At 36.2% G+C, this 17613-nt stretch overlaps 1 protein-coding gene across 2 annotated transcripts in view; it reads left to right on the top strand.

The window, feature by feature from the left end:
• Positions 1-17023, top strand: part of SHPRH (SNF2 histone linker PHD RING helicase) — a 44457-nt gene extending 27434 nt beyond the window's left edge. For both annotated transcript variants that reach the window (XM_084516201.1, XM_084516200.1), the window contains exons 23-31: positions 234-377; positions 1081-1182; positions 2089-2160; positions 3307-3495; positions 11225-11317; positions 11685-11771; positions 12246-12424; positions 14918-14998; positions 16280-17023. In XM_084516201.1, coding sequence (XP_084372327.1) covers positions 234-377; positions 1081-1182; positions 2089-2160; positions 3307-3495; positions 11225-11317; positions 11685-11771; positions 12246-12424; positions 14918-14998; positions 16280-16376 — 1044 coding nt within the window. In that variant the 3' untranslated portion in view covers positions 16377-17023. The remainder of the gene's footprint in view (positions 1-233; positions 378-1080; positions 1183-2088; positions 2161-3306; positions 3496-11224; positions 11318-11684; positions 11772-12245; positions 12425-14917; positions 14999-16279) is intronic.
• The last annotated feature ends 590 nt before the right edge of the window (positions 17024-17613 follow it).

Genomic DNA, 17613 nt, shown 5'->3' with positions numbered 1-17613 from the left:
ATAGCTGTAGAAGAAATGAGAGACCTCGTTCATAAAGAGACTGGAAAAGAGAATAAGCAAAAGGCATAGGGATAATCTTGCCTTCCTTTGTAATTTGTTGTTGTGTCTGAATTAGTGTAAAGAAATATTATCTCTTATTCAAAAATGTTTTCGTATTATACAGTGTATGGTCGACTCATATAAAGAGAATTCAACTCAGTTCTGCTACTAATTTGTTTAGGCTTTTCTTATAGTTACTTCATGAATATTGGATGGTGCTAAGGGATCACGTGTCTGCTATTGATGAGCTAGCAATGGCTACAGAACGGCTGAGGGTGCGTCATCCTGATGAGCCAAAACCAAATCCACCAGTTCTCCACATCATAGAGCCACATGAGGTGAAGTACTTGACAGGAAAGACATCTTTTTTTTCTGAAAGAATCAAGTTTGGAGACTGTACCTCAAGTGTGTGTGTGCGTGTATAGTGAGAGAGATCTATGTATAAGTTCTATAATGCACCTCTGTTTCAATTTCAGAATGCTTGGGTGAAATAAACAGAAAACATGCCACTTTTAAATGTATTGTATGGGCCTTTTTGAGTTTATAACTCTTACATGGATATATTTTGTCAGCCTTCTGGCTGTATGAGTGGCATGTTTCCAAAAGACTACTGTCTTTCCAGCAGCAGGTGAATAGCTGAGGGACCTGTCTGGTATTGCCCAATTTTGCAACCTGGTGGAAAATGAAGTTGACCTGATTTCTGACCTGCATTGTTACTTTCCACAAGGACTTTTTTAAAAAAAAAAAAAAAAAAAAAAAAAAAAACAGCAGTAAAAAAAGAAAAGAAATAGACACCTTATTTCAGTACCTTGGAATCTGAGCCACCTCTGAGACATTTTCTGTTCTTGAACACGGGAAATGCTGCGTTGATTTCACTTAATTATTTTTCTTGCACAAATAGAAATATGTTTTCAATAGAAATATATTTTCCTTTTTTTCCTGTGAAGGCTCAGTGTTAGATATAAGTTCTACTATAGGAAAATAGACATTTAATCTATGTATTTTTTTTGTATTTATACACGTTTCATACTGTTTCCGTAGGTAGAGCAAAATCGAGTGAAACTTCTGAATGACAAGGCAGTGGCTAAATCACAACTACAAAAGAAATTAGGACAACTTCTGTATCTCACTAATCTGGAGAAGGTAAGGTTTATGGTTCCTTGATCTTTACCAAACTAAAGTGATATATTCTACTTACTTGAAGAAAGTTGCCGTTATTTCATTTAAAAATTGCATTTTCAAGTAAATTCAGTTCCTGTAAAGATTCACACTACATATTGAATTTGTGTGGTGTTCTGTGTTACTGCATATTCATAAAGTTATTTATTAAGTGTTACTAAGTGTAATAATAAAATATAAAAATATAATGTAAAAATGTAATGTAAAATATAAAAATGTAATAATAAAATAGTGTAATAATAGTAAAAGTGTTATTTTGGCCATCTGATTAATTACACAAACATAAAACTACGAAGTAGTTATAGATGGTTAAAATACTCAGTAAACTAACTGGGCCAAGTTCAGAAGAAGGCTTGTAAATCTATGTACCTCTGCACGTACTTTTTGCTATTCTACCAAGACCTTGTTTCCTTAAATAGAAGAACAAAGAGCTTTATAGGTTAAATATTAAAAATGTCAAACCAAACACCATGTATATTAGTGTTAATCATAGTGTTCAAGTAAGCATAATTAAGTATATTTAAGTGTTTTTACAACAATATAAAGCTGAGAGAAAATATAGCTAGCTTCTCATTTGAAGCTTCAATTTTCCTTAGATTTTTCAAAACTGTACTGCGATGATATCTGAAGGACCACAGTGTGAACAGCACTTACATAAATTATTTTTTTTTTTTTTTTTTTTAAGTTTCCCAAGATACTTTTCTTCATGGGTAATGTGTTTTAGGTTGTGCGCACACCTTCTAAGGATCTCAACATTCATTTTTCCCAGAAGTTTAAGTATAGAATAACTTTTATATTGATAAATATATATTTATGTATATATGAAAACTATATTAATAACACAGAACACATTTTTCTTCTACTTTACAGTCTCAGGATAAAACGACTGGGGGAGTTAATCCAGAACCATGTCCTATCTGTGCACGTCAACTGGGAAAACAGGTAAGATATTTTACAAAAGCAAAAACTACTGACTAACTCTTTACCTAGATCTGAGTCAGTTGTATATCAAGACTGCCGTTATGTTTTATCTCTGACTTGGAGGATTTCACTGAAAGGAAAAGCAGTCTTGTCTTTAACTTTGTTCAAGACTGTCACTTGAGAAGATGGTAGCCATCACATTTCAAGGAAGTTTTAAAATGCTTTGCGTCCTGTTTCTGTATGATTGGAAGAACCTTATAAAGACTGGAAGATCTCTTGTTTGGTTGCCAGACATTCAGTCAATTCCCTCTGCTAATTAGACCTGTGAATTTTTTTAATCTTGGTATAGCCTGTAGAACAGACTAGTACAGGATGGACTTCATAGACACAAAAAGATTGTTTTACAAATTACTTTCATGTGAAGGGAGGTCACAGATGAGATGTAGATATTCTAAGCCCTCAAAGGAAAAACAATTTCTGCAACACCAACTTTGTTTCTAACACATACTGTCAATAAAAGATCAATCTTCCATGTTCAAAATATTTCCTTTTAAAAACCCAAACATGTTGCCTAGGACTTTGGTGGTATGAAAGAAAACGTTCTAATTCATGCCCCTTGTAAAGAGGCTGCGGGTACCCTGTTTCTGGAAGTGCTTAAGGTCAGGTTGAGTGGGTCTTGAGACAAATGGATCCATTAAAAAGGGGCTGGACTAGATGATCTTTAAAGGTCTCTTCTAACCCAAACTAGTCTATGATTCTTTGACTTTTACGGAAGTCTAATACAAACATTTGTGTAATATTCTCTTAAAATGTTGTAAATGCTTATTCCGTGTACTTAACCTAGGCATTACAAATTAGTGTTCATAGAAATGAGAGACTGTCATGTCTGTCTTCAAGTTTAGAATTGGGAAAATACAAAAATAAATAAATAAATAAATGCAGTGCAATTCTATGGATTATGAATTACTCTGTGCTGAAAACCTGTGAAATCCAGTCTTTTTAGCAGGTGTAGTAGTAAAAATATTTCTAATATTCTTTATTTTTAAGCTGATTACTTCAATGAAAATAATGCATCTATGAAGATGTAATTTAACGTGTTTAATGCTCTGGTTTTCTTTTGCATTTATGTGAAACTGATAGTTTCTTTTTTTTCAATTCCCTACATAGTGGGCAGTGCTGACATGTGGACACTGTTTTTGTAATGAGTGTATAGCTATCATCATAGAACAGTACAGTGTTGGCACACGCCGGAGCTCAATTAAATGCGCCATTTGCAGGCAGACAACATCTCATAAAGAAATATCATATGTCTTTACTGCAGAAACTGCAAATCAGGAGGATGATATTCCTGTGAAGGTAAGCTGTGCCTGGGGGAAGGCCTGGTAAACAGATTAAAAATTACACATTTGTGAAAACTAACACTATTTTAGGGTGAGAGGGTGGGGTGAGAGCTTCTGCTGAGCTTAAGTTTTGGTGTTTTTTTTGTAAGTGTTTAAAACTGGGTAGAAATAAATGTTCTTTGTTTGCAGGTGGATTTTTTGTTGCTGTTGAGGTGGTGATTTTTCTTTTTGTAGCTAAGGAGATGTGAGGCTTTTTGGAGGCATAGTTTTGATACCTGTTCTTGAATGAAATATGTGAAGTTTGAGAAAACTGTCTGTACCATAAGATTGTTACGAATTTAAAGTATTTATATTATCCTAAGTCTTCATTGTTAGCCAGAGAATATAAATCCCAATTCTGAACCTAAGATTAGTTATCTGAAATGTTTCTTGAGCTATTAGGGTACAGTAGTTTCACACTTTGCTTATCTGTGAAATGTCTGGTATACAAACCATAATTAGGGGGGGGGAAATGCAACTCTAAATATGACTAATGAAAATTAAAAGCCTGAAAAAAGCTATATTAAGAAATAAATTACATTAAAAAGCTATAGCCTGCAGACTATGGCTGTGCTTCCTTCATCTAACTTGCCCACTAATAAACTAGTGGTTTCACTTCAGGTTCTAATAAGCATATTCAGTAATTTGACCAAAAATTTAGTAATAAATCACGGTAGAGAAACTGAAAGTTTTTATACCATAATATATCATTTCTTAAAGGCAATGCTTTTCATTGGTAAGTATTGACCATTAATCAGTTCTATCTCCAAAGGTTTCTCTTTGGAGAAAGGACCCTCAAATGAGTTCTGTAAAATCTACCTGTACATTTTTGAAGCATTGTATTCCTGGTTCTTGCCCTCCTTTGGGCTGACTGCAGATAACTTTCCTATTTAGCTTTTGACATACCATACAACTCCTGCAGACTTGTTCAGCCAGAGTATATATATTCCTGCGCGTACAGATTTCCATACCACAGCATCACACATTGCTTGAATTCCCCAATGACCCTCTTGACATAAAACAGTTTATATTTGTCTCATTAGCACTTTATTCAGCATTTTTCTCTCATCAGGGAGTATCTGTTTTCCTTTGCACTTTGTGACTCCTAACTCCTTAAAAACCTCTTCTCTTGAAATTTTTAAGGTCTTAGTTTTGGGTAGGGGTAGCTCAACAATTCCCTGAATCCTGTCTGAATCTTATTTTTTGTTCCCCCTCAGACACCAGGTTCCCTAAATACTTGACTTCTCATTCTACGTATTGTAATTTATTTTCCCAATGCTTTCAAGCCCTGTTTTCCCAGAAAGTTGATTATCTTCTTAGTGGCTTCCTTCACAACTGTTTTCTCCTGTCCTAACAATAAAGGATCATCCACATATTGTAACAGTAACACTCTCTTTGGAGGTTGGAATTGCTCCAAAATTTGTTCTAGAACTTGCCCAAATAAATTGGTGGCCCTCTAAACCCTTGTCTGCCATTCCTTTGTCTCTCTTCCTCTCCTTTCCATCCTGGGCCCTCTATCTCCCCCTCTGCCTCACTACTCAGTACACTGTGAATACCATTTGTGTTGCTCTCTACTTTTCCATCTCATATCCCCTCCTGGCATACACCTTCATACTACTGTTCGCTCCATCCTCTCACCTTCTGGAGTTTTTTCTGCATATCCGGCCAGGCTTTAATCACAAAATGAACTTTAAAGAGCCCTTGGGCTACTGGGTCCGCAGGAATCATCCCTGAGTACATTCTAATTCTGACCCTGAGTCTCTCATAGCATTTCTATGTTGTGAGTTGTTATTATCATAGTTAGATAAGCAGATATTTCTGATTTTTTGGAATTACTCTCGGTTTGGGGGGGGGGGGGGGGAAGGGGGTGTTAGTTCTTTCCCATTCTTGCATAGCCTGGCAAATCATTCCCCTCCTAAACATTCTTCTCCAGGGAATAACATACTCACGATTGACATTTCCCCCCCAGGAATACAAATGAGGCCTTAGAAATGGATTTGACTCAGGGCCCCACTGCCCACCCCCCCCCCCCCCGCCATTCCTGCTGCTCTGCGCTCCCAGGCACAACTTCTCCTGGGACAGCATCAATTGCAGTCCCTGTCTCCCCTCCTGGAGCACCTGCCACTGCCTCCGGTGCAGTACTAGGATTATAGGGAGCATAACAAGATTCCTCATCTGAAAACGAAACCTTACTGTTTACATATAAATTTCAAACCTGAATTTTCATCAGACCCGTATTTTGGTCAAAATACTGAAGTTCCTTTTATTAGCTTTTTAGGCCAGGCAATTACACAATATCAAACCATTTATTTAATTGTGTATTTTTAAAATCTTTTTCCCTAGTTTTTGCGTTGTTTTTCCAAATCCTTATCATGCTCTCCAAAGGACTATCTTTAGGCACAATCCAGGGGTCTCCAACCCCACCCTGCTGACTCTTGGAACCCTTAATTCCCATCTTAATCCCCAGCTCTTCCTGACGTGCTGCTGTGGACTTCACCACCCACAGGGTACCACACTCCTTCACCTAGGATTAGGACAGAGGTGGGGTGTACTGCCGAGCACCATGCTCAGGGTACCATACACCTAAGGGCCCAAACACCCCAATACTCTCTTTCACTCCTTTCCTCTCTCTCGCTTTGTCCCTCTCCAGCCAAGGGGACTTCATTCGTCCCCTTGCCGGACCACCGAGCCTCGCGAATTGGGGATTCGCACTAAAAGTACCTCATTCACACTCATTCACACCAGAGTCTCCCCAAACACAACCCAAGGCAAGATACGGTAAAGTTTCCCTTACCTCGGTCCGTGCACTGTTTCCCAGTCCAGGTTATCAGCAGTAATCCCCGTGCCTCTTCCCAATGTGGGCTGTATCTGTGTATGTTTGTGCTGGCCTCCCTTCTCCCCAGAGCTTTGCAGAGCCTGTCTTCAAATTAAACAGTCTCGGTCCTTTGCCGGCCATACCGAGACGGCCCACCACCCCCGACGGGACCACTGAAATCAGCAGGGTGCACCTTCCAGTCTGTGGTGGCAAGAAATCTTCAACAGGTGACAAGATTCCAGGCAAGCCCCCAAATTGTGAGAAACATCTCAAACAATTTTCTTCAGACAGGATCTTCTGTGAAGCTATTTTATTTGCAGTTGCAATGGTGGGCGTCCTGTCAATCAGGAGTGCATTTTAGTAAACAAATCATAACCTTTTATTCCCTATTACCCGATGCCCGATCATCTCCCCTGTTTTCTCATTGGCTGAGTACTACAGGTTCACAATCTACTCGATGCTCATCTATACCATATATGTACAATTTTTTTTTTTATTTTTTTTCCAACCCTTTAATTTATCCTTTCTTATGTTTTGAGAACTTGTGATCTTTGATTTACTGTTCTCGCACTGCTCATCCTGGTTTTCTCAAGCTGCTACCTTATTTTGGAACAATGAGGCCTTCTACTGTCCACTTATCTACTTAGCATTTCTCCTTATTATGACTACACAACTACCTTGGAATTCAGAAAAGTAGTTCTCTACTGCAAAAACACAACTTTGTTTCTCATGCTCTGGTGCAATATCATGGGGGGGACATTCTTTCTCTTCCCTATGCATATAGTTAATAGCATAATTGTGAGGCCGCTTCCTTGGAGCTCATCTCCCCTTCTTTTGATTTAATTGTGTGCTGTAAACTTTTTTCCATGTTTTAGATGAGTTTTCTGGACCCTGTACTGTTGGGTACTCTGAAACAACATTGTCACTTTTGTTTATTTTCTTTTTGTTGATTTTTTTTTGACTGTTTTTGTTTGCAACGTCAAAAGGTAGACTTTGGAAAAACTGAGTGCCTCTTGCCTGTTTGCATTTTAAGCTTGACAGTGTTTGGTCAAAGCTTCATTGGCTGGATACCATATACCTACAGAAAACATAATTACTGTATAAAGAATGACTTTCTCTCTTAAAACAAATGCCTGCATATCTGGGGAATTTCTTTCCCAATACTTTCCATTGACAGTGTGCAACAGCTCTACTGATCACTGGAAGTTGCATCTTCCAATGTGACTCTTTGTTCTTTTTAGCCTGGCTTTTTAAGAAGTTACGGTCTTTTCACTGTGCTGTCTTAGACTTCTCCTGTAATTTAGCAACCCATTGGTTAATTTCAAACAGTGTGACAGTCTCTTGAGTTTCCATGATTATTCATTTTCTAGAATTCTTATAAAAGCAGCCATCCATCTGAAGTATTTGCTCTGCAAAATACTGCAGGTTGAATTTCCCTTTTCCACAAAAGATTTTTAAAATTCAGGTTATTGGAGAAACTGTTTGTAACTTGTGTGCATTCCTAATGATGTTAATGAACCTGTAGATGCAAACATGTAGGAGATCAGTCATGATTGCATTGTTTTATCTACCTTTCTTGGTAACTTTGAGTTTTTGTTGGGTTAGAATCTGGGGAGGAGGAGAAGATAGTATATCTCTGACTCATTAACAGTACTCATGTGTAGTACAAGGTATGTCTTTGTACAAGTCTGTTGTAATGTTAAAGCAAAAGCCTGTGGTCATTGAAGTTGTAGAAAAAAATAGAGAGTTCTGGATTAAAATGTGAAAGTAAAAGACTCATTGGTAATATTTTGATTTAGATGATGATACTGTCTTTAACTAGAATGTGATTATGGTACAGCTGGATGTAGCAATCATAGTTTTCATTTGGTTAGTATAGTTGAAAGTAACAAAATGTGCTGACAGAAACTTCCAAGTTATCTGTGCAAGTCTCCTTTGAACCTTACATGTATACTAGGGTTGCTGGCCTTCACTGAAGTCAATGCTACCATATTCAGGCTATGTATCTCAGCCTTCCTGGACAATGGAATTGTTTTTTGTGAGTAGATGCTTCCTAAATCAAAGACTTGAAGTAGTTGAGAGCATGTGGCAGCAGGGGGAGTAAATGGACTGTATTTCTGAAGTGCTAATTATAGCAGTTTTAGCAGACAGTTTACTAAGGGTTTAGAGATACAATCCTGTTTCGAACAAGAAAACTTCAAATATGTTTTATAAATTACATAAGTAGAATAACCAAATTTCTGAGATAAAATACAGAAGGAACAGGTCACCTACTCTCCTGCATAAAGGGCTATAGAGTTCCCTAGAACTCTATAGTGTCTGCATCAGAACTTGAGGTGACGCAAAAAATATGAGTTTCACGTGAATTTTAGTGGTGTTTTCAGCAAGGCCCATTCTTATCTCAAAAAAAAAAAAAAAAGTTTAGTTTACATTGTAGCCTCAGTGTTTTTGCTATCAAAGCAAGCAGGAATATTAAAAATTTTTCATCTCATTCCTTTAAGGACAGTTGTTAACAAAAGATAACTAACTTGTTATGGTTTTTGTAACATCTTGCACTGTGATACGTGAAAATTGTGTGATTTATTCAGAATTTGTATATTCATACGAAAGTTCTTCTGCTCTCTTTGGTCTTTTTCAGTATTCAGTGTCTCTTGTTTTGTTGGTGTTTTTGTTTTGTGGTGGTGGTTTTGTCTTTGTTTTGTTGTATACATCTTATTTTGTTGTACCAGCACTAGTCACAGTAAGTTAATGCATTAGATGTGAAAAGACTACTGTAAAAGGGAGCATTCTATACTGAGAGAGAGCTTACTGGCATCCCTGTATGTTTTGCTTCTATAAAAGCTTCCAGTGTCTGGTTAGTGTTATCGTGGGCATTGCTAGTCTGTTATCTGAGAAATTGCTTGTTAGAGGGTAGTTTTATTCTCCTGTGTGCTGTTCCATAATCATTTAGAACTGCCTGATCTGTTTTTATATTCTCTTCTGATACTCAAGAAAATAACAAACTTCAAGGTGCGTGGGTAGTGGTGGGGTAACTTTTTTTTAAGAGACTGGAAACCAAGAACTCATAATAGCCAGGGTACTTCTATTAGTTTCAGCTCTCTGTAAATACTGAGAACAAAATTGAATTTTCTTGTGTGCTGTGAAAAAAACCTTTGGTCAATTGTTAGCTCAATGATGAGTCAAATATAGTTTGTCTAATACAGTTCAAGCAGAGGGATGAAGAACTTGGCACACTTAACACACATCTTGGCAGAAATGACTGAATATTAAGAATGTGGAAAGGTCATTTACAGTTTTAAATAACATTAAATTAAAATTTAGTTTATTCTGTGCCTGTGAAGAGGGTATAAAACCTCAGGTTTCCAGGGTTTTACACTTGTGAAATATTTTGCCATGCGTGTTCAGAAGGCGGACTCCAACTTGAGGTGCTGAGACAAGTAACCCTAATGAAGAAAAGTAGCAGGGACAAATGATGCTTGAAGCAGAAGACTCAAGTTTCCTCAGGTTAGACAGGTGCACAGGTTGAACTGGCAGTGCAATTAATGTACTTCATTTTGAATTTATGGATTGGCTTTCTGCAAGAAGTTTTCTTATTGGCAGAGGTTTACATTTGGTCAGTTTGCTTTTTGTTTCTCAATAGATTTAGTATTGTATGTAAAAATAATTGCTTTGCAAATAGTAAGAGATTCTGTATAGTGTGAATGATCAAGCAGCCTGGTGTTGGCTTCCAACTTGTGCTTAGACTGCTGTCATCCTTCCCCACCAATTCTGCAAGCGGCATAACTTCAGAGAATTTGATCCCTCATTGTGGCAAGCCAACATAGTTAATTCAATGTTCAGAGGACAGGTGCAGACAGAAATAAAACAATATTTGTCCAGCTGAATCTAGTGCAGCTTGAAATTGCTATACATGTAAGAACTAGTAAGCAATTAAATAATGGCTTCTTAAAAAAGCATATTATGTAAAGTTACTGTAATACAAAGTGCGTACTGAAGGAGATAGAGGGAGATACTAAACAACTTGTTTAGAATCCTCTTCATGACTAAAGGGGAAAGAAGTCTAAGAATATAGAAACCAAAGTCTACAAGAAGTAGTATTGAGTTCATTAAGCACTGAAATACAAATGCAGAATATGAAGATGTTTTCATCGCGGTGATGAATCCTTCAAGTTATAGAATTGAAGGATTCAGTTATATTCAGTATTCAGTATAATTCAGTTATACTTAGTAGCTTCTTAATATTTTAAGGTAATTAGCCAGCTTTATAGTAATGAGTGTAAGTTTAGTGTTGCCAGAGTGAGAAACAAAAGCAACAGAAATAAGGTTCATGCAGGTTTTTTGCATTATTGCCTTTGAGGAAGTGTGAAGGGAAGGGAAGTTAAATGTGCATTGGGAAAATTTTTTAAGCATGTATTTCTGGGTAAGTCAAACCTCAGCAGGCCTAACTGACGTATTTGGGTGTGATTGCACTTCTTTGGTTATCCAGTTTGCCTCATCCAGAACTAGGTAAGCATATCTGTAGTCCTTCATTCTTCCATGTACTGCACGTGCTGTAATATGTCATTGATCTATAGCAGTGCCTTACATGGGAGATTTCAAAGCAGTTCAGTGCTACTTAACCTGCTCATCCTCCAAGTTGGTAGTATTTGAATCTGTCCCAAGTCAGCCTGGGAAGTTGCCATCTAAATAGGTCAAGAGTCTTCAAAATTGAAGTACTATGTTCTCTTTTTTGAAAAGTATTGCAGCTTTATGAAACAATTTGCTGGTGTCTTTTTCTAAGATGTGTAAGATAAGTAAGAATCCCAATATAGCATTTTTTAATAAAACAATTAATTTGGAAGTTGTTGTTTAGTATCCTACTCTATTAATGGTGTTTTTTCTATTTTCAAAGGGGAGTCATTCCACCAAAGTGGAAGCTGTGGTTCGAACACTGAAGAGAATACAATTTAAAGATCCAGGGGCTAAATCCTTAGTTTTCTCAACGGTATTAATCACCATTTTCTGTTTTGTCTTTGTGTATTGTGTGTTTTCTGTGAGTTTAAAATGGTCATAATATTTCCTGGGATTTAGTTTAGCTACCACAATGTTGAGTCATTCTGTACAGTCACTAGATTGTTCTGTGAATTTGTAGGGCAGTTCATGTACCTGGGATACAATAATCCTAGCCAATAGATGTAACAGCTTCTTTTGTTAAAAGACAAATGCGTATATAGTTCCTGCATGCAAATATTTTTTTTTAACCTTAAATATTAGTATTTTGAAAGGCTTTAATTTATTGCAGTTGTCATTGTTGTTTGTAATACTGACTTCTGTTGTGTTTTTTTTTGTTTTTGTTTTTGTTTTTTTTACAGTGGCAAGATGTATTGGACATAATTTCAAAAGCTTTGTATGACAACAATATGACTTTTTCTCAGATCAATGGAATTAGTAAGTTTCAGGTACATAAAGGATATTTTTCTTTAAATTGTTTTCAGCTGGATATTATAGTTCTTAGAAGTTAATTTGATCCTTTTACTTCATTGCTTCATTTGAGAATCTAAAAGAGCAGCAAACTTGTTTAGCAGAATCTTTGGTCTCTGAATTCTAAAAATAATATTTGCCACAAATTAAAGCCTTTGAAGATTTAAAAAAAAAAAAAGGTATGTATGTTCTCTTTTGAGAGGGCAGTGTTGGCTTGTTCATGCAGATGTTGAAATGTTAAGGATGAGACACACTGATCAGTGTTGCAAGAAATCCTCACCTTCCTGATAACCTGTCTGGTACTTGTTTGGTGATGACAGGGCTTGTATCAGTCTACAGGACTGTCAATATGGAGTCTGGAGTGTCTGCTGTAATTGCTTGAAAATATAAAGATGTCCCCATGCTCTTTATTCAGGAACTTCTGTCATGCTTCTGTGATTTTTGCCTTTTAGGAAAATCTCTCTGCATTTAAATATGATCCCAAGATCAATATTTTGCTGCTGCCCCTTCATACTGGTTCCAATGGACTAAACATAATCGAAGCAACTCATGTTCTGCTTGTGGAACCCATTCTGAATCCTGCACATGAGCTTCAGGCCATTGGCAGAGTACATCGTATTGGCCAGACGAAGTAAGAGTTCAAATTGCTTTAAGAGGTTTAGTGGTCTGGAGGTCCAGAGTAGACCTGCATACTGTAATCAAAATAAAACCAGTTCACTGAACTTCTCAGTTTTGGAGATGAGGCTATTCATAGGGACTCTATTTTTAAAGATGATCACATGAGGAACAGAAACAACAATAGTAATGAAAAGCTTGATGAAAGTCCACAACATGTAGTTTTGGGAGCTCTTGTTCTATTGGGGTTAGATGGAGTGGCAAACTGCAAATTTAGAAGTTTAGCAAGAGTGTAGGTTCTTGAGTCCAAAATCCTGAAAACCCTTGTGCCGCTGCTGCACTAATTTGTTTGCCTTCAGTTTCTTTGTTTTTAACTTTGAAGTTCTGCTTCTAGACATGTCCAGAAATGTCTTAGCTTTGCAGGTCTGAGCAACTCACCATTTATGTCGTATGTGGCTAAGTTCAGGCCTGAATTTAGTTCATCTTAGTTTCCCTGAGAAACTTACTCTGTCTGGTCATTCCCAGCTCCAGATTACAATCTGTGTTAAATCATGTTTTGTTTTTTTCTTCCCTCTTAAAGTGGAAGCTGTTACAGTGAGAATCATTTCACCTGGTGAAATGCAGCCTTCACAAGAATGTCTGAGGCCAGCTTTCTGGCTGCTTCTATCGCTTTGGAATTTGAGTGATTATACCACTTAAGAGAGTGCCCTGATCACTCTCTTAGATGAGGGTCCTGCCCATAGTTAACGGAGAAACTGAGTAAATTCAGAAGAAAAATTCCTAAATACCACATCTGGTTCAAGTACTTGATCTGTAAATGGTTAGAGGGTAAAAGAGTACTAGGGAAAAATAGATTGTACACCTTGTCTGTATTTTTAAAGAGTGTTTAACAGGTTTTAGCTGCTGTTGAAGACAGTACCAGTCTGTGGACTATGTTCTAACTGTTACGCTGATCACTGTTTTTTTCAAGTATTTGTCATTTTCTATGGTTAGAAGGGTCAGAAAGTAAATACCTACAAAAATGTAAAATAACATTGGAAGATTTTCTTAAATGTATTGAAGAAAATCTATGAAAATCTAAAAGACCAGTTACAGCACACTCCATAAAGCTGGTTAGCTTTTCACAGTTCTTCCTTCACCTCTGAGTAGGTCATTTTGAGAGATTAATGAGTCTCCATATCTTTTGTTTCAGTGTCTTAGATGTTAAATAGGTAGTACTGAACACTTAACATAACTTCTAGAAAGTTTTTCCTGAATGAATTATATGCAAATTATAGGTTTCATGTTACTTGAAAACTAGTAATGAAAGAACCCTGCATGTGAAGTTAGAAAGATAGAATCAATCCAGAAGTAATATTCTGGAATAGTAATAATGGGTTTATGTTTTGGAAATTGAAGCAAAAGGAGAGGGCATGAAATGAGCATATATGTGAAAGAATGCATATGGACAGGTGGATATTTGTGTGTTAGTAAAGACTTTAATAGTAAGGATGTAGAAAAGATCAATTACAAAAGCCTGCATTATAATTTTACTTGATGCTAGCCTAAGAGGTCTGGTAAAAACCTTGCAATAAAAACCAGCAAGAATGTATTATACTTCATAAAAGCCAGATTTCAGCAAACTCTTTTTTGAAAAAGAGCTGTATTCAAGTCCAGTGAGCGTAACTCAGTTGAGTTCTTATTTACTTCTCTTTTTTGGTAGGTAGGTCTTTGCCTATGAATCACAGAGTATTTCCCCAAAATATTCCACTGTGTGATGTTACCTAACAAATTTTCAATCTAAATTCTGAAAAACATCCAATCACTTTCAAGGGTTCATATACTGAAAAATGTTTACATTGAGGAGTTTCTGAATGATTTTTACATTATCTGTGAAACTGACTTTTTTTTGTTTCACTTTGTTATACTCAACATTTCTTTTATCTCAGTGTTGTTTTTTTTTGATTTTTTTTTTTGAAATATAATTTAACAAATAGGGCCTTCATTTTGTTCTGTGCTTACTGACTTTTAAGTTTTACTGGTATTTAAAGTTTTGCATTTACTGACTTTAACATTTTTATACAGTTTTGCCATCTTCAAGAACAATGTTATTAAAACTCTGGGAATGAGTTTATTATCCATTGCACTAAACTCTGCTTCTTGGACTGACTTGGGATGATGCAGTATAAACATTATATATAAAGAGTGAGCCAAAATCATTACTTTAAACCATGTGGGAAACTCTCAAGGACTGTTTGTAATAGGGACATAGAAAGTAAAACTTTGCCCAGTGTCTGCTTTAGGATTTTAGTTAATACAGCTTATGCTAATGTGATCCAGCCAAGTGGAATTGCATGATCTTGGAGGCACTAAGCATCCTTAAATGTCAGTGAGAGTTACTAATCACCTGCCTTAAAATAGGGGTGTTTTTTCAGCAGTCTTAAAATAATTAGTATAAGACAAGTGATCTTGAATTTTTGAGAGTAACAGCATATCTTCTGTTCACTTCTTTTTTTTTGAACATGTTCAGATCTACAATTGTTCATAGATTCCTGATAAAAGCAACAATAGAAGAGAGAATGCAGACTATGCTGAAAACTGTAGATAGAAGGTATGTGCTGAATTTTTTAAACACTGTTATTGCAATGAAACTGAAAAGGAGGTTGTCAGCCATACTTTTGTTACAATTAGGTACACATCAAAAAAAAACACCCTTTTGCTCTCCTTCAAATTCTTTTGGTTGAAAAAGAGCTTTTTAATGTGAAAAATGTATCTTTTATCTCGATTCCAGTAACTGGAAGATTAAGGTATTTTAATTCTCTGGAGAAAATTTTTACATTTTGTGTACTTTGTTTCAGAAAAGCCCAATTAATGCACTGTGTATTATGATTTGCCGTTTCATTTTACTGACTTCCATTGCTATAAACATTGATATTAGTGGAGTACTACTAAGTTTGCCACTGAAATGACAGCTTGCTCTAAGATACTATCTTGTTCTTTCTTTCATAATTTTTAAATTCTACAAACTGAGACTTGACACTTTGTGTCACACGGGTTGGTTTTGCAGTCAGTGCGAGAGTTGTCCAGATGCCAGCTCGTAAGTTGGTCTGGTGTGCAGACGCAGAAAGCAATTTTCACCATTTCTTTTCCAAAAACTCTAATCAATAAAAGACTAGGACTAGAACTTAAGTGGTATTCACATTCTTTGTACAGAAAACACAAGAGTATTGTACCTCTTTAACTGTACTGTATACACATAACAAATCTAGGAAGCAACACTAGTTTAGGAAAATGAGTGACTTTTCTAGCTTTTCTGGTTCTTATAAAACAAGACTTAAATAACTACAGCCAAAGACTTGCATGTAAGTTTTTCACCTTTAGTTTTGAAAGAATAGTTTAATCAGTTTCCATATCTGTTAAGTAGCACTATTTTTGCTTATAAAGTTCAAATAAATATACAGTGATCTAGTGAAGGCTAATGTTTTAAAAGTAGCATCAAACCTTATGCTTGGAATCCAAAGCCAATCCCTTAAACATTGACAGGACAAAGTGGTTTATCCCCATAATCACTGAGGTTGGAACTAGGAGAACTGTAAGGTCCTTTCCAACCTAAGCAATTCTATGATTCTGTGCTCCCATGTTCTGCTGCCTCTCAAGTGTTTGGTGATCATGTTAAGGACCGTAGGTGGACTTCGTATATTACTGAAATTGTGCATCAGGAGTAGCTGATCAGTGCATGCACTTCTCCTATTAGAAAGTGTGTTTTTTCTACTGAGCTCATAGCCCAACATTTATTGCATTCTGAACCATTTGGTGGTCTGTTTTCAGTACATACAGGTTGTTATTTAAATTGATTCCTTCTCTGATGTCTGCATGCAATTTTTTCCTACAGCCACACAAGCTCTTCCATGAAACAGTCAGAAGCTTCAGTTCTGACAGTGGCAGATTTGGCTGACCTTTTTACAGAGGAAACTGAAGAACTTGAGTAAAAACGTTGATTTGACCTCGTGAAATCAGAAAGTACCTGATCTAATAAGCACTTGTATATACTCTACTTGATCTGTCATTCATTTAAACACCATCTAATGTGTCCTTAATATAACTATTGGAAATAGAAGAGTCTTCTAAGTGTTAACATTTTATTCTGTGGTGACATTCTTAGCAGCACGCATTTCTGATAGCACTGGAGAAAACTTGCACTTTGCACATTAAACAAAAATCTGGATTTTATTCCCAAAGAGCATTTGAGCTGGATGTTGGAACTGAGATCTTGAACTGCTGGATTTTTACCATCAGGTTGGATTGGTTAGTGATTCAGTATGAGAGTAAAACTATGTGGGTGGTGGGGTGGGATAGGGAAGCAGAAAAACACAGATCTACTTTTTTTACTGTACAAAGAATTGTTAGGAAGAATGACTGTAAATTAATATTCTTCTAGAAAGGGCTTCTAGGGTTGCTACAATTTAATGTCAGGTTACTGAACGTCTTACTGGTAACACTTTAACTAATCTTTATTAATCATGTGGATATTTGTATTAGGCTTTTAGATATTCACAAAGACTAGTGTGACAATTAAATTTCGTTGTTAATGCTCACTCACTACAGAATGATAAATTAAATTATGCTTTTTGTATGCGTGTTGGTCTGGAACTCCGTTAAACACTTAAACATAATGTACATGTTTTTCACTTACTATTGAAACCGTGACTACTTCAGTGCTTTGTTTAAACAAAATACATTTGTTACAGATTTTTTTAAAAAGTAATTTGTTAAGCTGCTGATCACTTTAATTATTTAGTGCTTATGTACATTTTCTCCTCCTGATTTGTCTATTTCTTCCTCTCAAAGATGCATCAGTCTAAATATTCAAAATATGAGATTGCTAGGCAGTCTAAATGGTAGGTATCTAGTCTAAGTTAGATAATCAGTGAAGGGATGAAACTTTTGTGGAATTTTCCATCTTTATGTATGTGAGAACACTGCACCATCTCAGTTGACTATTGAAAGAGTTTAGAAAGCAAAAGCTGACTTTTAAGATGCTGAAGGTAGGCAAGAAATTCTAAACTTTTTGCCGTAGGTTATGGACACACATTTGCTTAACATCAAGCAAGGTCAGTTACACAGTGTTATGTTTAGAGAATATGAAAATGTATGCATAAACAGGCTACTTCTTTCAGAGTACAGTATTTACTGTTTTAGCAGACTGTTTCTTGTATATTTTAGAAA

This window comes from Aythya ferina, assembly GCF_964211825.1.
Source record: "Aythya ferina genome assembly, chromosome: 3".
Classification (NCBI taxonomy): domain Eukaryota; kingdom Metazoa; phylum Chordata; class Aves; order Anseriformes; family Anatidae; genus Aythya; species Aythya ferina.
This window is presented reverse-complemented; position numbering and strand designations above follow the sequence as displayed.